General features: G+C 38.2%; 1 protein-coding gene across 1 annotated transcript in view; it reads left to right on the top strand.

The window, feature by feature from the left end:
- Positions 1 to 9,504: 9,504 nt before the first annotated feature.
- Positions 9,505 to 22,411, top strand: part of HECW2 (HECT, C2 and WW domain containing E3 ubiquitin protein ligase 2) — a gene marked incomplete at its 5' end in the record, with an annotated part of 121,296 nt that continues 108,389 nt past the window's right edge. The window contains one exon of the mRNA XM_083366498.1: positions 9,505 to 9,796. Coding sequence (XP_083222624.1) covers positions 9,505 to 9,796 — 292 coding nt within the window. The remainder of the gene's footprint in view (positions 9,797 to 22,411) is intronic.

Genomic DNA, 22,411 nt, shown 5'->3' with positions numbered 1-22,411 from the left:
CAATGGATTGATGATATTTACAAAGGATACAAATTGATTCTCTTATTTGCCTTACCTTTCCTCCGTTTTGTTTGTATGTGTCTTATGATTTGGTTTGTGTGTGTGTGTGTGTGTGTGTGTGTGTGTTTGTTTGTTTGTTTGTGTGTATCTCCAAATAATAAGTCAGTCAACTTCATATTCTGGGTCGTTCTGAAGTTCTTACACATGACTTCCCAATACAGATAGTCCTTGACTTACAACCAATAATTGCTTTGAACAGCAACTGTTCAAAGTTAAAACATATCCTGCCCAAAAGGTACTTATGACCCAGTTCCAAATTCTGATGGCTCACTCCCCCTGCAGTCACATGACTGTGATTTATAATGTTTTTGCTGAAAACTGGCATTTACTTCAGCAAAAATGTCCCATAGCAATCAGTGGGTTCACTTAATGACCGCAGTATTCACTAAATAACCAGTTAAGATTCACTTAACCGTTTCAAATTTTTTTGTAAAATCAGCTCAGTCACATGGGTGACCTGCTTTACAACCGTTATAACTTACAACTGAGTAGGCTCCATTTTGATTGTAAGCCGAGGACTACATTTTTGAGCAAACCAGAGAAATACCATTATTTATTTGTTTGTTTGTTTTTCACCCTGTATATGTACCCCAATTAATAGACTCTGGGTGGTATGCAAAATATAAACTGAACAAAACTCTACCCACATCTACATTTAAAAACAGACCAATAGCATTTGGCAAAATACTTATAAGGTAAAAGTCTCCTTTGGGCTAGGTACTCTTTCCATTGACCACATCTTAGATTCTCCATGTAGTGTTTTGGCAAGAGTGGAAAAACACTGCCACCTCCTTCTTCTATGATGTTTTAAAGAGCCATGGTGACATAGTGGTAAGAATGAGTTTTGCAGGCTAATTCTGCCAACTGCCAGCAGTTCAATTTTCACTGGTGCAAGGTTAACTCAGCCTTCCATCCTTCCGAGGTTGGTAAAATGACCCGGATTGTTGGGGGCAGCATGCTGACTCTGTAAACCACTTAGAGAGGGCTGTACTAGGGCTGTAAAGCAATGTGAAGCGATATATAAGTCTAAGTGCTATTGCTATTGTGTTTTTTTCATTCTCCCAGTCTAGCTTACCGCCCTGGCACTGCCAAGTGGTCTCCCACTGAAGCTCAGCTTCTGAGCCCAAAGGTGGTTTGTCAGGTGCTGCACTGCTGAGGTACTTTGCTTGGTTATGTGAAAATGAAAAATGAAGATAACCAAGATGCTTGTGTTCATCATTTGCCCAATAAAACTGAGGATGCAGTTATCTGAATACGCCAGTGCATTGAGTGAAAGATGGGAAATGATGTGTGAAGAAAGGTTGGTATTTCTGACTTTTTAAAACCTATTTATGGTGACATTTATTACATCGTAAGTAAGCTTAGTTGCCTCATAAATAGAGCCATTATGATCAGCTCTCAGGTTGTGGGATCATTAAGGGTTTTCCCTGAGTTGCTAAATTTGAGACACATATTCTAAACTGTATCCTCAGTATACTAGAATTATTGAACTTTATCCAAGTTTAACCATCTGATCTAGTAAATGGAGTGGAGTAATATAATTGTGCAGGCTCTGAGCTAAAAAGCACCATGGCGAATTTTCTAAGTATTTACCAGCATTTAAAAGCAAGCCTGTAAAGTGACTCACCCTCAACACCCTCAGAAGCTCATTTCTGAGTAAAAGATGTGAGTAAAATGGAGGAGAAGGTGTTCAATTCCAAAACAAGCACTCAGTTTTAATCCATGTTTAAATAATTAAAACTTAATTAAGGTTTAAATGTATGGTAGTTCTCTTATAGGGACATGGTGGCTCAGTGAGTTAGGATGCTGAGCTTGTCGATCAGAAGGTTGGCACTTTGGCAGGTCGAATCCCGAGTGCCGCGTAGCAGAGTGAGCGCCTGTTACTTGTCCCAGCTTCTGCCAACCTAGCAGTTCGAAAGCATGTAAAAATGCAAGTAGAAAAATAGGGACCACTACAATGGGAAGGTAACAGCGTTCCGTGCGCCTTTGGCGTCTAGTCATGCCAGCCACATGACCACGGAGACGTCCTTGGACAAGCGCTGGCTCTTCGGCTTTGAAACGGAGATGAGCACCGGCCCCTAGAGTTGGAAATGACTAGCACGCATGTGCGGGGGAACCTTTACCTTTACGTTTACCTAGTTCTCTTATGTGAGAGAATGAACATCAATGAAAATATTAATAGCCAGTTATCTGTGCTTTTATATTTTTATCTGTTAAAACCAGTGGTACGGGTACCACCCGTGGTACATTGGCCCCTGGCAGGTGGTATGCAGCCATTCTAGAAAAGTGGTAGTGAGGGAGGTGAATGAGCTGAACCAGTGGCAGCACCGCACAAGCCTGAGCGAGAGACAGCTGGAGCTGCAGGGCTGTCAGGGCTCATCGGAAGCACCAGGATTGGTGCTTCTTCGGGGCTGTTAGGGCGCAGCGGAAGTGCCAGGATCAGCACCAGGCTCCAGCTGGAGCTCGGCACTGATCCTGGCACTTCTGAGCCCAGAAGAAGCACCGATCAGCTGGAATGTTGCAGCATCTCCAGGGTCTTGTGATTTACATTCAGATGCTTGGCAACTGATTCATATTTATGACGGTCACAGTGTCCCAGGGTCATGTGAAGTGACCAAAACCTGTTGCAACCACCGAGCAGGGGGGGGAATAAAAACCAAAGACACCCCACCCCACCCCCGCTGCCAATCCTCAACAGAAATGCTCACAACAATGAAACCCTCAGACAGGAGGAAGAGCGCCACCAGGCAGGCAGGTGTCTTGCTTGGCTGTGGCTTGAGGGGCACTTTTTTCAGTGCCATTGTAACTTTGATCAGACACTAAGCGAACTGTTGTAAGTCGAGGACTACCTGTACTTCCACTTTTTTCCTTTTTTTTTTGGTCATCAAATTTTTGACACCTTGCTAGGTGACTGGTGGTACTCAGATGTTGCCGTATCCTAAAAGTGGTAAGTGGTACAATGGGTGAAAAGATTGAAAAGCCCTGTGTTAACTTACATCTGCACATTGCTTATGCTGACAAATTTTTGGTGTTTGCCATCTGGATGGAATATTGAGAAAGAAACTCGCTCCAAACAGGCATGTTGTGGGACACGGTTTTATACTCTCTCCTTGTTTATTCAACTTACACACTGAATAGATATTGAGGGAAGCTGTATTGGAAGATGATGAACATGATTTTAAAACTGGAGAGAGAAAAACCAATGACCTGTGCCATGGTGATAGCTCTACTCTGATTGATGCACATATAAATGATTAGCAATGAAAATTAAGAAGCATGTGAAAATACAAGACTATATATAACTAAATATAAAGAAGATCAGACTAATGACTAATGAGTGAGTTTGGTGTAATGGTTATGGTGCTGGAATAGAAAACAGGAGGCTGTGACTTCTAGTCCTACCTTAGGTATGAAAGTTATCTGGGTGACACTCTCTTAGCCTAATCTATCTCACAGGATTGTTGTTGTGGAGATAACAGGAGGTGGAAGGTTTGCTAGACAAGTTTGCTGCATTGAATTACCGTACTTATAAAGCAAAAAAGCAGGATAAAATTCTAATCAACAAATCAATAATTGCAGAACAGTAACTAGCCTTAGAACTAACAAATTCCTGAATGATAAATAGCTTTCGCCTTTTAAGATTAATGATTAACAGCAAAGGAACAAGCAGTAAAAAAAACACTGTAGACTGTCAGTAAAGTTAGCAGTGAAGTCCTTGGAAAATAATTCAGTGGCTGACATGTGTGTAAACATATAAAGATCAGAATTGTGCATGCAGTGATTTTCCGTGTGGCACTCTATTGAAGTGAATGTTGGATTTTGAAAAAAGCAGGATAGGAAGAGTATTGACACTTTTAAAGTTTGGCATTGGAGAAGACTCCTGAGAATGACATTAATTACCAAAAAATCCATAAATGAATAGATCACCTTAACCTAGAGTCCTCACTGTAGGCACAAATCACCTGGCTCAAATCTTTGTATTTTGGACACATTAGGCAAATCTCTAACTCACTACAGAAGCCTATGATGTTTGCTGCTGGGAAAAGTGGAAGGAAAGAGAAGAAAAATAACCATTAGTACAGGGGTGTCAAACTGCCGGCCCGTGGGCCGGATATGTCATGCCGAAACCGCGCCCAGCCAGTTGCCAGCAATGGGAAAAAAGTCGTGATACATCGTGACACGTCACGTGACGTTGCGAGTTTGACACCCCTGCATTAGTATGTGGACTTGATTACAACAGCAATGCATTGACAGAAGACCTGAAGGGCCAAGTTGGGGATATTCCTTTCCGAAGAAGCTGTGTTTATGTGTTGCTAAGAGCCAGCAAGGAATTTTCATCAGTCAAATGTGCTAATTAGGATTTGATTGTTAGGCTTTTACTTGATTTTTAAATTGTGTAAATTTGGCTAAAGAAATAAAAGCGCACTTTAAAATGTATGCATATTACAAGAAAAAAAATTGGGATGCATTATTAAGGATAAAATATGCTTTAGGGACATTTGAATATTTATGTATATTCATGCAGATGTCTGTGTGGAAACAGAGCAGAAAACATTATGGAAAAATATTCAAAAGTAGTAGATTCAAAATAGTCTGATTCATCCCCACCAAATTGAATTGCATTACAGACTTAGTTAATAATGATCATTTTAACTGGGACTAAATTTGGTTTATTGGGCAGTTCTGTTGGCATTTTATTTTGGGCTGCCTTAAGAATCAGAATTTTGTATAGTTTTGTATAGTTACAGTTTTTATATATGAACATTGGAAATCACTATACAAAATTCTGATTCTATAATGGGTATAAAAATATGTACTTTGGCCAATTGTGATCCGAGCAACAGCAAGGCTTATATTTTAATGTTTCATAACAGCAATGGGAATAATAAAATATTCTGAAATTTTTAGATGTGATGTTAAACTGTGTGAATGAACTTTTTCATTGCTACTTTTAGTACTTTTTAATTCATACAGCATTTTAGAATAGCATAGAATAGCATAGCATAGACAAAACTAGAATAGAATAGAATAGAATAGAATAGAATAGAATAGAATAGAATAGAATAATCTTTATTGTCACTGTGAAGGTACTCTAATTGGCATATATTAAAATGAAATTTTGTTCCATACAGCTCTCAAAGCATTTTCAAAAAGCAATTCTAATAAAAGAATTTTATTGGTATGACTGTTAATTTGCAGGACTTGTAATGGGGGATACTGTATAATTGAAGGCAATTATATTTGAGATGCAGTGCTCATCAAACAAAATTAGGGTGGAGCAGGGGTAGAAATGGCAATTAGGTCTTTGTAAAATGTTTGCTTCTCCCTGATTATTATTTACTAAGTGTCTCTGCTTTTGGGGAATAAAATAATATGTTTTTCTGCTAAATTAATTCCTGTTAATATTTCAAGCCCATTGCATAATTTTATTTTGAAATATTTTACAGCAACAGTGATGTTCCTGAATATGAAAGTTGCATGTTTATTCCTGATGTCATGATCAATATAAAAAGCTCAGATTATTTTTTTAAAAACTTGACCTAGTTCCTTTCTTGAAACAAGAAATAAAGTACCGTAATAAACAAGAACTATGGCAGAATAGAGATGGGTGACTTTCCTTTCCTCTTGGTCTCCTCTATTTTCTAGAGTCTGAGCTGATTTGACAGTCATAAACAGTGGTGCTGGCAAGATTGAATAAGCCTAGTCTCTACGTCCTTCTGGTCCACATCACCATGTGTCCCACTCATTGTTCTGTGTTACTAATGTAAACATGACATCTGTGTTCTCTTCTCTCCTCAGCTGTTTCCCATCAGATTCTTGCTCTCTCTCCTCAAGTGGGGAAACACAATCCTAATTTTCTCACTTGTAGTCATTCTAGATTATTTTATTTTCACTTGTCTGATTACAAAACTGAGGCTGAAAAATAAGATTATATATTATAGGATATGGGAGTACTGAACAGATTAGCATGTTATGTAGCCTTAAGCAATGAGGCTATGTTTGTTACTATGTTTTGTTTCCTCATCACATTCTAAAATCTAATTTTTAATAATGAAAATGTTTTTAAAAATAAGCATTTTCTTAAGCATTACTCTTAAATTGTCAAGCATTGTTCTGGCTTGATGTGTTTTAGTTAGAATGCTTAGGGAGGCTACAACTCCTTAATTCTTGGATGAAATTATCTGGGAAAAATCCAGGTCTTGCTCCTGTTGGATTATTAACCAGTGTTTTCAAAATGACTGTCCTCCATGGTCTCTAGGCAATTGATCCTCACACAGGTGGTGGTAGAAGAGGTCGATCTGACTGCATTGCCACCCTGCTCCTCTGTGGGCTCCACCCCGCTGCCTCCTCTCTTGCTAGGCCCAGTGAGCTCCCTTCCGTGGAGAAGGGGCCCTACTGCACTCACTGAGTGGATCACAGGACTGTGCTGTTGCCCAGTGCGTAAATCCCAGGCCAGGAGCATGTGGGAAATGATCACGAAGTTCAGCTGGAGTTGGTGGTGGAGGGCGGCAGGGGTAGGTGGCATAATGCAGGGGATTGGGGAGACAGGCAGGTGGGAGAAGTAGACAGAGATGCAGTTTGTGCAGAGCACGAGAATGTGGCCACCGGATGCTGTGCTAATCATAATTGTGGGCCAATTGCCAAGTGCTCAGATTTTGATCATGTGTCTGCAGGACTCTTCAACAGTCAGAAAGGCTAGGAACAGTCATAACTACTGTTCGTTCAGGGCAGTTGTTATTTTGAATGGCTCCTGAATGAATGGTAGTAATGGGGTAGTAGCCTATAAAATGTAAATTGAATTCACTAGGGATGAGTTCCTTAAGAAATATAGATGATACAAGAAGTAAAAGAGTCAAGAATGAATGGATGATGTTTGAATAGGTGTGATGATGAAAGTATTTCAGATGGCTTGGTCATACACAGAAAATGGCTAAAAATTAAATGACAACAAAAATACATGGTAAGACTGAGGAAGTCATGGTTGTATTTTGAACTGATAACTTATTGAAAGAACCAGGAGCACTGTATGAAGGAATGCAAGGATATGCTAGAAGTGAAGATGTTGCAAGGATAGAAAAATATGGAGAGGTATCATGAATATTACTAATACAGAGAATATTTCCTTAGTTTTTCTTTTGTCTCCTACCTTTTACTTCTCATTGTTTTCTGTGCTTTGTATAATTTATGCCAGAAGTGCATGGAATGATGGATAACCTGCCCCTGCCTGGATGTTGCTGGATTGCAGTTTCCACTTTCCTAGCATAGCTAGATAGAAATATAGTCAAGTAACAGGTAGCTGTCATAAAGGAGTAGGATGAAAAGAGTTTCAGATGACACGTAAGACACCAAGAGCTGTCCCCATTTGACAGGATGCCACTTTTTTACACAGATTAATATACGCTTTGTAATCAGCTGGGAAGACTCCCAAATCAAACACCCTGCTATAGCTACCTAATACTTCTATTTTCCAAGGAAGAGTTTGTAGCCCAGAGGCAATTTCTGGAAATATAGATGAGGGACATTTGCACCTTGTTTCCTATTAAAATACCTTTTGACTTCCCAGTTTTATTTTATTTTATTTTATTTTATTTTATTTTATTTTATTTTATTTATTTTAATTCCATTTATATCCTGCCCTTCTCCAAAGACTCAGGGCGGCTTACAAGCTTAGCAGTAGCCTTCATTCTATGTATATGCCTGCTTATTAGGGCTTTCGCGCCCCCCCCCCCAAGTGGCATTATTACAAAGTCAGCTTAATTGCCCCCAACAATCTGGGTCCTCATTTTACCTACCTCGGAAGGATGGAAGGCTGAGTCAACCTTGAGCCTGGTGGGATGCGAACCTGCACTAATTGCAGGCAGCTGGTGTTACTTAAGGAGGCATTAGCCCACTGCTCCACCAAGGCTAGTAGGACCTGATGCACCAGTTAGGACCTGATGCACCAGCAAATTCTCAAATCTTTTACTGTATTATTGGAAGTTGTTTAAAAAATTCCTAATCCACTATTTATTTTTACAGATAATCGAAGATATAATACTTTACTCGTAATTTGAAATAAAAAGTTAGAATATGCTGTTTAACAAATTAACGGTCTTATTTTTAAAGAATGTTAAATAGGTTTCTTATGTATGTGAAATAAGACTAATTCATCAAAGGATTATTTTCAGGTTTATTGAATTTCAGTGCATTTTAAGACTTGAATGTAAAATTATTTATGCTGCAAATATATTTGAAGAAAGGTTGTATCATATGATTTATCCTTTTTTGATTGAACACAGGTATTCACATTATTATGAATTTGATTTTAGATAGAGAAATATGGTTTAAATATGTTAAATATGTTGTTGTAAGCCGCCCTGAGTCCTTCGGGAGATAGGGCGGCATATAAGTCCCAAAAATAAATAAATAAATAAATAAATACTGCTATATTGAATTGTATATGAAAAACTTGTGATTTATGAAGAAAATTGGAATTACTGAGCATGGAAAATAGGTCAGAATTATTTGCTGGAAAAATACTGCTATTCCAGATTTCAAGTCCCTGCATTCAACCTCTGTCTTTGAATAAAAGAGACACACAGTGTAGATATAAATATACAGTCTTCTATATTGTGATTGTTTCTTTCTTATTTTAATAAAAATAAAGAGCAAGCCAGTTTCAATTTCTAAAAAAATAAAACTATACATTAAAAATGTAAACTATCAAGTGCGAGAGAGATCCTGGTGAATAAAAAAAAGATGTTTATAGATGCATTTTATAGGCACACCACATTTAGGGAATGTCCTTTTTTCATCTTGAGGCATATTTCTTCATTTTTATTTTTACAAATATACTTACACACATTCTCCAGCATTATGCATTAGCTATCGCAAATATCTCTGTTAGAATGAACACACATTGTAGTAGTGGCAGGCCAAAGGTGAATCAAATTTAAAATCAGGAAAAATTCTACCAAATTATTTTACCATAGAAAACAGAAAGATATTCTCTGGCATTAAATATAAAATAATAATGAATTAAATACCTAACAATTACATGCCTTTAATATCATCTTAAGGTAACTTGTTTTATCTCATAGCATGGCCAGTCCTGACTGTTAATGACTTTAATTCAAACCAGTACACTTGCTGCTGTCCATAACAATAGTATCTCATCTCATTGTGAGATAATTAACTAGTTAAAGAAACAAAAGCTTCCCAGTGAGAGTTTTATAAATTAGCTAAATCTGTATTGTGAACTTATTTGTTTATGAAAGGAAGGTTTTAGGTATTTTAAGATGAAAATAGTTTTCAATTTTTTTTATTCTTCTTTCTTTATTCATCTTTTAGCATTCTTAACCAAATTTAAAAATTTAGTCTGATGTGAGAATTTGTTCCTAATGTTTGCGCTTTGTTCTTTACAGATTTGTAAGTGAAACAGTTTCTCTATAAACAAAGATCAGGATGACCAGTTCTGCCAGAGAACATCTGCTTTTTGCGCGACGGCGTAATCCACAATTGCGTTATACTTTGAGTCCAGAGAACCTCCAAAGCCTTGCATCTCAGGGCACTGTGGCTGAGAACGTGAACTTGCAGCGTGCCAACAGTGACACTGATCTGGTGACTTCCGAGAGCCGCTCTAGTTTGACTGCAAGCATGTATGAATACACTCTAGGACAATCTCAGAACCTCATCATTTTCTGGGACATTAAAGAAGAAGTGGATCCCACAGACTGGATTGGGCTATACCATATTGGTAAGTAATGGGGTTTTCTCTTTCCCATGTAGCTAATATTTACTTTCCTTATAAATAGAAAAATTCAGCATCCATGAATTACAAGTCAGTCCAGTAAAATTAGTTCAATACTCAGGAAACAAATGTTAACACTAAAGGAAATCAAAGGAACAATATATACCAGAAGTCCCCAACATTTTGGGCCCCAGGGACCAGTTCCGTGGAAAAAGGTTTTTCCGTGGACCAGAGGGGGCGTGGTTTTGTGTGCTGCCTGCATCTTGCAGATGGGGCTTTGCTTGTTTGTGCGGACTGGTTGCTGGCATGCTGCGGCCTGGTAGCGGTCCACGGACCGGGGGTTGGGGACCCCTGATGTATACAATCTAAAAGAGATTTGGATAGAACTGCATGCATATACTGTACATCTGTAGTAATTTAAAACAGGTGTTAACCTGGAACTATCAGTTAAATAAGGGCAAGATAGAATAACCAGAACCCACTCTAGTTCATTAACTGCCTTCCAGAGGCCATCCTGTTAGCCCAAAGTGGAAAGGAGAAAGGGAGCTGAATCCAGAGTTAAGTGCAAAGTCCTTGAAGGCCCAACTGGAACTTAGGGTTCCAACCAAATCCCTGTTCGGAACGATATTAAGAATGAACTAGATTAGAGGGAGAAATAAAGGCAAATTTAATACTGGGAAATTTCTGACCGGAGGACTTTAAACATATCTGCCAATACTTAGTTTAAACTGGATTCTTGCTTAAATAGGAAGCTGATACTGAGACATGAGAATCGTGTGGAAGTATGTGAACAACCCAAATGGCAATCTTCTGGACTGAGATCTGAGGATGCAGAACAGAACAGGGAACGCCTGTGAGGAGACAATTATAATATTCTAGATGAGAGACAATCGGAGACCATATGCTGCAATCTCCCTTGTCAGAAACTCCCAGATCCTATTCATCAAGTGAAAGTTAGCTTTTTAGCTGTAAAATCAGTAAATGGGCAGGAGGTCAGCTGATCTACAATGAAGGAGTTAATTTTCTTGAACTGTTCTCAGTAATTTTCATTAGCAATGAATGAGTTTGTTTTGCCTCTTTTCATACTGTATAAAACAAGATGTCCCGTTTTAACTACCTTGCACAATCTTTAATTTGATAGCATTTGGGGAAAGAGTACTGAATTAATTTCAAAATCTCTGGAATGCTTTTTCCACTTTCCAGCTTGAAGCTTTAACCACTACACCAAACTGGTTCTCCATTTGTTGATAAAGTAGCACAAAGAAATAGGATGATAATTTTTCTATATGAACTATTTTTTGCCATATTTAATTGTATAACTTTGCACCATTGTGATGTTTTTCCTTGAGATTGTCTATTTGTTGCCTTTTTTCAAGCTTGCTTAAAATTGGATGTATTATTCTCAGGGAAATAAATCCCACAGCTGAGTGATCCTTTGATATAACTACTAATGTATTTTGTATTTTAGGTTATTTCTAGCTTAATGTAATAGGTAACGCATGTGAGTTGAAATATCTCTAGTTTGGAATGAACCGATACATAGTCATCATAGCCAACAGTTTTTTTAAGGTGGTGTAAAAGTACAATATGACACCACGTTGCACAGCGCATGGACATTCTTTGAAGAATTTGACCTGCTATCAAATTAAGTCATTCCTTTCTTTTCTTTCTGCAAGTGGCATAGATTACATGCACTTTAGATTTTATGCAGTTTGTCTTAAGCATAAGAAGGATCTTTGGTCTGCTGCCAGAGTAAGGCAGCACTTCAGTTACACTTTTTCCCCTTCAAATATTGGATAGCTGTTTGAAGGAGAAGCATTTAGAGGAAGGAAAGTACTATCTTTGTAGAAGATTAAAATAAAGTCTAAACCTCCCCCCACCCCCAATTTATTTCTGTCTTCCTGACTGGATAGGCATTGATATTAAACATATTTTTATCATTTCGTGAAAGAGATTTATTTGAAGTGACTGGAATTGTTTAAAATAAGTTGTCTCTCTGTAGGAAAGTGAATTTAAAGTTTCCAGTTAATTGTATGAACATTAGTATGTGTCCCTGGTTAAGTACAGTAAATTTGATTCATTCTAAGAGATTTTTTAAAATGTTTATTGCTGTGTTACATTATTAATATAAATTGATTTGTTTTTCACTAGTATATCCAATCACTATGGAAATAATTGAATGATTGATTGATTGGTTATGTGCCATTCACTAAGTGTCAGTACTTAGCAATCATATAGATAGATTTTCCCTCAGCACTATAGCCTTCTGCAGAGAGTTAGGTGTCCAAAGTAGGAAAATTTGAGCCTGGTCACAATTCTTTTATTAAGTATGTCAATTAAAATCTCTAATAACTAATTGTTCAAAGTAACACAAGGTGACTTATAGAATGGAAAGCTGCTCATATTAACAGTCACACTGTATTTGTAATTAATATTAAGTATTTGATTAGTCATACAGAGTATAAAATAGTTTGGACATAAGTTTGCTTAGACTATTTTGAAGCTGGAAATGAAATTCTTATGTCTCATGTGACTGATAAAATAGTAAAAACTCTAGATTTATTTTTTTAACCAAAATCTGGAAACCAACCAACCAACCTTCCTTCCTTCCTTCCTTCCTTCCTTCCTTCCTTCCTTAAGCAAAAATCTTAACCACCTTGCTATTTCAGTAGTTCTGGTAGGGATTGGAAACATTTGAATGCTTTCTGGATTTTTAAAAGGCACTTGTGCCTGGATATATCTGTATTTTGATAACCTTGTGGGTCTTTTTTATATAGCTATTTGTTTGTAATTTAACAACTTTTTGTGTATGTACAGATTATGCATACACACTCACACACTTATAAAAGTATATCTGTCCAGGAAGACCTGCCCACAAGAAGAAAAACAATTGTTTTCCTGAAACAGAAAGGTGGGAACTATAGTAGGTGGATAATTGTTCAGTGGAAGGCTGTAGTTATCTGTAGACCAGATCGAATACCTTCAAACTTCTGTAAAAAAACGTCTTGGTCTGAGCACAATTTTCTTAGACCATCTTGGAGTCAAGCTGGCACGTGCATTGGACAAGAGCATCTTAAATGTAAGTTGATTAAATGTAAATTAAATCTAAGTACATACCGTAATCTGTAGGGCAACCAAAGGACTGACATAATTTGCAGGTGATATTCAGGATAGTAATGTTCCAAAAGGATTTTTTTTCAACAGAAGAAACGTTAAGTCAAGTAGCAAATGCAATTCAGTTTAAATAAGTCTAAAGTGATGCAGTTGGAGCAAACAAACAACCTGACTCCATTTCTACACAGATGGGTTTTGTAACAAGGAAAATGTTGTGGATTTATTTTGGGCAGCTCAGTGGAGAAGATTAGTAAGCATTCAGCAGGTTTTTTGCCCTTGCAGAACTGGGGTGGGCGTGGCCTTTGCGTGACTCATCCGGCCTGCCGGCCCCCAGTTTGACACTTCGTCTTATGAGAAAAAGAAACAAAGGGAGAAATAAGGTGTCTACAATTATGCTTATAGAAAGGACTCTTTTAACAATCAATCAATCAATCAATCAATCAGAATAGAGCTGGAAGGAACCTTGGAGGTCTTCTAGTCCAACCCCCTGATCCAGCAGGACACCCCATACTATTTCAGACAGGTGGCTTTCCAGTCTCTTCTTAAAAACCTCCAGTGATGGAGCATTCACCAATTCTGGAGGCAGGTTGTTCCACTGGTTAATTGTCCTCACCGTTAGGAAGTTTTTCTTTAGTTCTAGGTTGCTTCTCTCCTTGATTAGTTTCCATCCATTGCTTCTTGTCTTGCCTTCTGGTGCTTTGTGGTGCATTATGATTGGCAGTAAGTTAGGAAGGTGTTAAAAAGAGATTGGGTAAATTCAGGGAGGACAGGTCAATTGAGGATCATTTGTTTTGAAATTCAGTGTTATTTTCAGGTAGGGAGTATTATTGTAAGAGAATATCAGTGGGAGAGAGGGATCTCTTTGTCTCCTGCCTGCGAGGACATCTGAAGCATCTGTGATCAACAAATCACTGGGCTAACGTGGACCTTGGTCTGATCAGGGTTATATCTATATTTTTATGCTCTTTTCAGGTTTATTTATGGATTACTCAGTACTATTATATTGTTGTGGATTAAAATTGGAGAGAACTGTAGGTTCAGCAGCACGTCTTATCAGCAGTCAGCTCTATTTTTTTTTTTAAAAAAAATCAGACATGATGGCATACTGAAAATTTGCAAAAAAGGCTGGAAAGCAACTAGATTTTTACCAGTGTGATATGATGCATCTGATGCTTTTCCAGAAGCTCTTTATGATTAAACTGACTTGCTGTATTTCTAATCTGGTACAATATGATGTTTGCAGGTGTGAGTCACTTTTTATGAAGTGGTGCTTCTAGCTTTTTTTCTTCCAGTGGGAACATTACCTTAATTGGATTTGGTGAGAACTCTCTGAAATAGAAAGAGATGAGGCAAAACTAATTGTTCTTCTTTCCCCAGCTTCCCTACTCCTTCCCTTCCGTGCTGCATTGAAGGAGTAGAGAGAATTGGAAGGCTAGGAGGAGCACGAAGTGGACGACTATTGCCCCTTCATAGCATAATCCACACTTTTGGTATCTCATTGAGAATGGGAAGTAATCCTTGACATATTGAATGCATTTTGCATTCCCATTTGTTCATTATAAATATATTGGATGCATTTTGCAGTTTTGAGAGCACATTCTGGAGATGCTGACAATAATACATAATAGAAGTTATAGGTTTTAAAAATATGGCACATCTGGCCATCTTGTGAGACTGCTTAGCAAAATTATATTTTAATGTTTTCTATGTTTTTGCATTCCCCAGTGTGGGGTTTGACTTTATTTGTTTTCTTGTGTGTTTTTTTAAATTATATATTTTGTGTGTTTGTTTAAACTACTTGTATGCCATTTAATAACAGAGTTGGAAGGGACCTTGGAGGTCTTCTAGTCCAGAGGTCCCCAACCTTTAGGGCACCAGGGACTGGCTCCATAGAGCAGAGGTGTCACTCAATTTCATTGAGGGCCACATCAGCATTGCGGTTGCCCTCAAGGGGCCTGGTGGGTGTGGCCTGGGTGGGTGTGGCTAAAGTGCGTATGGCCTACTGGGTGGGCATGGCCAGCTCTACATCATTGGCATCAAGGGTGCCTATGGGGGCCTGGTCAGGAGTGGGACAGATCTGAGGGTCTCTGGCAGAAGGAGGGTCTCTGGGCCAGGGCCAAGGCAGTGGGGGCCATTCCCTCACTGTTTCCAAGATGGCTTCGCGGGCCACATGAAACCACTTCGCGGGCCGCATCCGGCCCCCGGGCCTTGTGTTTGACATGTATGCCATAGAGGAAGGTTTTTTGGTGGACCGGAGAGTGCATGGTTTTGTGTGCTTCCTGCATCCCACGGATGGGGATTTGATTGTTTGTGCGGATTGGTTGCTGGCATGCAGCAGCCTGGTACCAGTCCACAGACCAGGGGTTGGGGACCCCTGTTCTAGTCAAACCACCTGCTTAAATAGGAAACCCTGTATCATTTTCAGACAAATTTTGTCCTATATCTTCTTAAAAACATCTGTTGTTGGAGCACTGAAAACCTCTGGAGGCAAGTCATTCCACTGATTAATTGTTCTAACTGTCAGGAAATTTCTCCTTAGTTCTAGGTTGCTTCTCTCCTTGACTAGTTTCCATCCGTTGCTTCTTGTCCTGCTTTCAGGTCCTTTGGAGAATAGCTTGGCTCCCTCTTCTTTGTGGCAGCTCTTGAGATATTGGAACACTGCTATCATGTCACCCTTCGTCCTTCTCTTCATTAAACTAGACGTACCCAATTTCTGCAACCGTTCTTCACATGTTTTATTTTTCATTAGGCAGCCATACTTACTAAACAACAACCCTGAATTGTAGCCCCATTATTTAAAAAAAAATGCCCTAATGATCTGTGTCAAAGTATTTACTGAACTACAGGTTTTGCTTGAAGCACATCACTCCTTCATCGCATGCCACCTTCTCATTTGCCATTTTAAAAAAAAAAGGGTGGGGAGAGTCCTGCAGAATCTAAGGTATTCATGAATATAATGTTAGACTTCCAGAACATGCCATAGTTCTTCAAAATATTGTGGGAATGATAGTTTTATTTACTGACTGAGTAGGTTTTGCTATTTATACCATTTTGGAAAGGCTGTAATGGAATCATTTACTATGTGTGTCCCCTACAGATATGTCATTATTAGGCACTGCAGATAAAAAAATAAGAAAAATATACTTTAATATTTGGGTTCCCTATGTATTTTATAGGCTAACTGGCAGTACATTTTTGTGGGTATTTTCTGTGAAATGAGAGCAGCAAAGAGGGGGTCACTGGTGTAAAATGGGTGGCCCTCCAATGGGTAGGAACTGCATTGTTCAGTGTTTGGGAGTAGTTTTCTGAGACTTATTATCTGGAATTCAGAGGACTAAGCTACCCCAAGAGCAGGCTACTTACAAAGCAGGTGGCCACCAATGCCTTTTCTTGTGGCCGCATAACCCCTTACATAACTCCTTTCATATCAGCAAATAGCTGCAGTTTCCCAACATTAAGTGGGAAATATAAAAACCATAACATCATACATGAGAACACCCCCCCCATCTTTTCCCCTTATTGGGGAAAAATAATATTGCATGCAAATCATAGTCCTATTTGTAGCTTCACAAGATACTCTAAATATATACAGTGAATTACAAGATTTGCCTGCTATGGAGCTTGACATTTTTAGCATTTTTCTTTTGTGCCATATCACAAAAATCTCTTATCTCTTTAAGGAAGCGGGCCTGGCCTGATGGGATGGGGTGGGTTTGTTATTATGACTTTAATTTTAAATTTGTACTATTTGTACTATGGGCATTGTTTAATCATGTTTTAATAATTTTAACTTTTGTATTTGTTTTTTACGTATTGCCCTGTTAACCGCCCTGAGTCTCTTGAGAGAAGGGCGGTATATAAATTAAATAAATAAATAAATAAATAAATAAATAAAAAATAATTTGAAACTGAGTTTGGAGGAAAATATTTTCATTGAGTGTCCCAGGACTGCTTCTGTCTGTCCTTTTCTTTCTGTGGGGAGAGGGCAACTACCTTAAGGTAAAATTCAGAAACCTGGTGGCCTCTAAATGTGTGGAAACTGTAATTCCCAGACTGCCTAGTCCACAGGTCTGCAACCTGCGGCTCCGGAGCCACATGAAGCTCTTTCAGCCGTCTCCTGCGGCTCCCAGTCCTCTGCCATGTGCAGTCCAAAAAAAAAAAGTGGGACTAAAAAAGTTCAACCAATCAATTCAAATATGCAGGGTAGGTGCATATCTCGCCTTGGCTCCACTCTTCAGTCAAACCCTGTTCTGCGCATGCGCTCATATACGCACATGTGCATACATTTTTTGCGGCTCCCAGTTTTTCCTTTTGTGAGGGAACCGGTTCCGAGTGGCTCTTTCACTGTTTCAGGTTGCTGACCCCTGGCCTAGTCAGTGTGGCAAAGTAAAAAAAAAAAAAGAAAAGAAACATACAAGGTAAAATATTTCAATTCTGGCCAAAAATAAAGTGCTTTGAAATTAGTCAGAATTTTGCCTGTGATGTGGTGGTTTCTTTTTTTAATTAAGCTTCAGAAAAGTAGATATACAGTACACCCCATTTCTTTATTTAATGAAAAAAAATACATCCAAGTTAGTATATTTCATTTTATACTTTTCTGTATTGTAGGTGGTTTTTTTATGATTGGGGAAGGTTAAATATGAGAATTTAGTAGTTCTTTTTTCAGCTTCCTTTAATATCTGTAGATTTGAATGTGTCTACAAGCGTTCTTCCCTTGAAACTGACAAATGTTACCTTGGCAATGAGAGTTGTTATAGGATTGCTTACTTTCTACTATGTATTGTGCCATTATATTTCCAATATAATTTTAGGGTAAAGTGCATTTTAATAAGATCAAGAAACACCTCCCTTTTCCTAAAAAAAAACAAGGGGTGGGGAGAGAGAGAGACAGACAGACAGAGGCTGAGACTGCAGTGCCATTAGCAGGAGGAAAACTAAATCAAGTCAAATAGTAAACCATGTTTGATGATATTTATGGAAACTCCTTTTTCTGTAACTAGGCACCTATCTGTTGTTCAGATCTTGCCAGGGTCATCTGAGCAGAACACACTGTGTCTGCAGTTGCAGGCCAAAATGTCTCTACACCAGAGGGAGTTTACTAACTTATTTAATTGTATTGTCATCTGTGATTGCATAACATACTGAAACAGGAAGTGTCTAGTACTTATATAGGAAAAGACTATGTTTTGACATTGTTCCCTCTGAAACAAAGAGGGTGCAATCCCATTGGAGTTTTCTTTGTAGAGTTTACTGTTTGTATGAGTGCTTTGTAACTTCAACTATTTCCTTCCGAATTCCGTGCTTGGTTACTGTTCAGTGATGTTTGGGGTTATTATATTTTTATTATATTTTTCTATTTATGGGCCATAGAAAAACCGGTTAAATTCTCATTTGTTCATGATTACTAAAATCCCTAAATACTGCACTTTACTCATTTTAAAGTGAATCCCATAAGAATCCTACAACAGCAGTTTGGGTGAAGAGATGCCCACTTAATGGATAATAAAAAGGTAAAATAAAATGGAGATAAATTTTGAATAATTTTATGTAATTTAAAAATGGCAGTTTTATGAGATTACCTACTGGCGGGAAAAAGTTACAGATAGACTGCATAGTAAAAGATTTCAGGTGCTGCCGACTTGAGTGGTAGATAGAGCAGAAAAATGAGAGTGTCTCAGTTTAGGGCAAATTGGAGCTTTCAAACAATGTTCTCACTTTGTTGCTGTTTATTTTCATGCCTCATTCATCGGGCTCAACATTACTTCCCAGAGTAATCAAAAATATAAAAGAAATGTTGTGTTTTGATATTTCTTTCAGTGCTTGCTTATGTAGGGAAAGTGAATGAGAAGCAATAATAAGATAAGCATAGGATCAGGACGGTCTGGTGATTAGGAATTATCTCCACACAACTTTAGGGATCTTCAGCATTTTGTCCCTGTGATACATAAATGTTCTGTGCTACTGGGTAAGTTAGATACAAACAGCCAGCTTATGATAACAAACTCAAGATAATGCAGTCTAAGTCTTTCACCACAGTAACGCAAAGCATGCTGCAGATTCAAAGCTTGCTGCACAGAAATTGGGCACAAATGTTATTTTAGGAAAAGAAACCCAGAAAGGGGAAACAAAATACCATGTTCAGGAAAATCCAAGGTTTCAAGCAATCCAACAACAACAAATAAATGTTGGTTGCCACATAAAACCAGTCACAAAAGTCATCATTTGGGTAACCCTGATTGTCAGCTGGAGTAATTGACTGAATCACATTTCTTTCCTTCAAGTAGGTTGCTTGACTTCCTTTGCTCTTCCTTTTGTAATTTATGATATGTTGTTGGTCTTATGACCTTACCTAGTTCTTAAGTTCTGAATCAGCGATTCAACCTGTACCTATGCATCTCCAGGTGTGCTGTCCTCAGGTAATTATTTTAGTTCAGGCTGAGGCTCAGACTGGTCAAGTCCTTCAGCTTTGAAATCTAATAATCAAGCTGATCCCTAACAATAAGGAATTTTGGGAACATGTCATTGCTGTTTTGCAAAATGGTGGTGGGGTGTGTTTACACAAGATGACTTCTATAGGGACATAGACAGATATAAATCATTGATGAGTCAGAATTTTGCACTTTTAATCCTTAGGTAAATAATAAAAGTCATCTTTCCCATGTACCTGACCAACCCTAGCCCCATTGTCTCAAGAAATATTTCTCCTTACCTTTGTTAATGTGATAAGCAACATAAAAATTGTAGCCTTGTAACATTTGTAAAATGTTAATTTCAGAGGGTTTTTTTTACACAGGAGGTAATCCAGAAATAAATTGCAATAAGTAGGTCACAGTTCAGTGTTTAAGATGAATGTATGAGTTCTAATTGAATTGCAAATATTGTGGCTTAATTATATATGTATGATTTTTCCATAGACAGAACAAATTGTTTTGAAGTCCATATAACATTAACTTTGCTCATTATATTTTAATATATTTATGATACTTAGAGCTGTTTGAAGCAGTGGTGAAAAATGATTCTCCTTATTTAGATGTCTGGATTGTGATGTGAATTACTAATGAAAGTGAACTGTGTATATTGAACCCATGTGCAACTGACCAGCTTAATCATTAATGTATAAGATGTTATTAAAGTATAAAATATTTAAGGTTAAAGTGCCTTACAGGAAAAATACAATGTAGTTTTGAGTACCTGTAGTCTTGTTTGTTTTTTACTGCAAGTAAAGGAGCTCAGTGTATGGAATGCAAACTAAATGAAATAAACACATTTAACCCGTTCAAATCAAAAGGGATTAAAGCTAGCACTTAAACAATTAAGCGGTGTTTGAATATAGTGAGTGCTATACAGGGTTCTTATGAGACTGTAGGCCTATAATGTTTGAAAATATTTCTACAATAAAATATTCTAACATGAAAATCAGAATCATTGATCAGTCATCCAGAAGAGGATGACATGGAGGCCTGTATGAGGAATCACAGTTGTTATTACAGCCACCATGTGTTGATCAATCACTAGTGTGAGAACATTTTCATACTTGATGTTTATTGGTTCTTCATTGATTGCTGATGTCTGCATTGTGTAATAGTTTCAGAATTCTGAACTTCTGAGGGTTTGGAAACAATTTAGCCTCCCAAAAATCTGGAGAGCCACCAGTATATAGCTGAATTTCTTTGTTCCATGTTTTGGTTTTGTAAATTTAAATGCAGGGCTGGAGTAAGAGGTTGATGAGAGACTTCTGCTGGCTTTTAAAGAGCTGGTGATCTTTTTCTTCAAGAAACTGTTTTTTGTCCTATTTTCAATTTTCCCTTTGGGCGGCAAAGTACTGAGATGGTATTGATTGACTTGTTGATCATTTTTGGCAGCACTGAGATGGGTGTGGTGTATCCATCCTGGCCATGATCTCTCTGCAGCCTTCAATTCCATCAATAATAGTAACCTTCTGGATCAGTTTAGGGGACTGGGAATTGGGAGCTTTATGTTATAAAGATTCTCCTCTTTTCTTTAGGGCTGATTCCAGTTGGTAATGGGGAGGAGGGTAGATATTTAGTCTTAACTCCCTTCTTTGTGGGTTTTGTCAGGGCTCTGTTTTCTTCCTACTCCTATTTAACATCTACATGAATTCTCTATGTGAGGTTGTACATTGGCATGGGGTTATGTAATGTCAGTATGCTGATGTTGCACAGTTTATATCTCTAACCCTGGCTGACATGATTTCTGGAAGCTGTAGGATCTGAACAGTGAAGAACAAGCTTTGGCTTAACTCTGGCAAGATAAAGCGACTATGGGCTTTAGGACTCCCAGGTCTTGTAATTATTTTAATTCTGGACAGGCTAGCAATTCTCCAAACAGAACCAGTTTGGGGGTTATCTTTGATTCATCCTAGGTTCAGAGCTGTGATCGTGAGGACTGGCGGCAGAACCATCCAAATGCCAGTTGTGCCCTTTACTACACCAAGAGTAGTCGTGGTCATGGTCACTTATGCCTTGATCACCTTCCATCTGGACTATTGAAATGTGGTCTACATGGGGCTATCCTTAAAGACCATTTGGCATGCTGCAATTGGTCCAGAATGCAGTGATATGGGTAGCTGCAGAAGACTTCCAAACATAATTCAAAGTTGTTGTTGTTGTTACTTTGTAGCAGTTCTTTTCTAAGGAATAGTGCCATCTGATGGCACCCAGGGGGCATTTCTTCATTGTTTCAGCCCATGCCCTGTGGAACATGGCCCTAACTCTACTGACCTAACTTTTCCCCTTGGCATTGGGCTAAGGCAGGGGTCGTCAGACTTGGCCCTTTTATGACTTGTGGACTTCAACTCTCAGAATTCCTCAGCCAGCGTGCATGGCTGATGAATACTGGGAGTTGAAGTCCACAAGTCATAAAAGGGCCAAGTTTGAAGATCCCTGGGCTAAGGCATTAGATGAGCTCTAATAAGGGTGGGGAGAGTGATTATGATTGGCTTTGGATGTCTTTATTTCTCTCATTTTTTTAAATTTTAGAATACCGTAATTTGTTGCTTTTTTTAATTCAGTTTTAGCCACTTAGAGTCCCAACTGTGAGTGGGCAGTTGGGCAGCCATGTAAATTAATTAGTCAAACAAACAAAAATCCTTGCTCTAGGAGGCCAGACTGGTTGGCTGAAAATAACAAGAGGTCCATTCATTTTTTTTCTGAATTATTATTAGCAAGACTTTCCTTTAATGCTTAGGACTTTTCAAGAAAGGACGATGGGAACTACTGCTTTCTGAGACCCTGTTTTCCACCAATCAGCTTCACTGCTGGGTAGTTGGGTGCTTATTGTTGTGTGGAAAATTCATGGTGTGTGAGGGAAATGCTAATACCATTCCTGTTGCTGTTCCTGAAACTGTTGCTATAAGCCAGTTTCTAATTGATCAATGAGTACAACCTGATTTTGTTTTAGTTTTATTATTTTGTTTAATTTTGTTTGTATTATTTTAACTAATATGCTTAGGTAATGATGCATTGTTTATATTCTGTCTGTGTTGAT

Source organism: Vipera ursinii (assembly GCF_947247035.1).
Source record: "Vipera ursinii genome assembly, chromosome: 1".
In the NCBI taxonomy this organism is placed as follows: Eukaryota; Metazoa; Chordata; class Lepidosauria; order Squamata; family Viperidae; genus Vipera; species Vipera ursinii.
The sequence above is the reverse complement of the archived record's forward strand: the minus strand, read 5'-3'. Positions and strand labels throughout refer to the sequence as shown.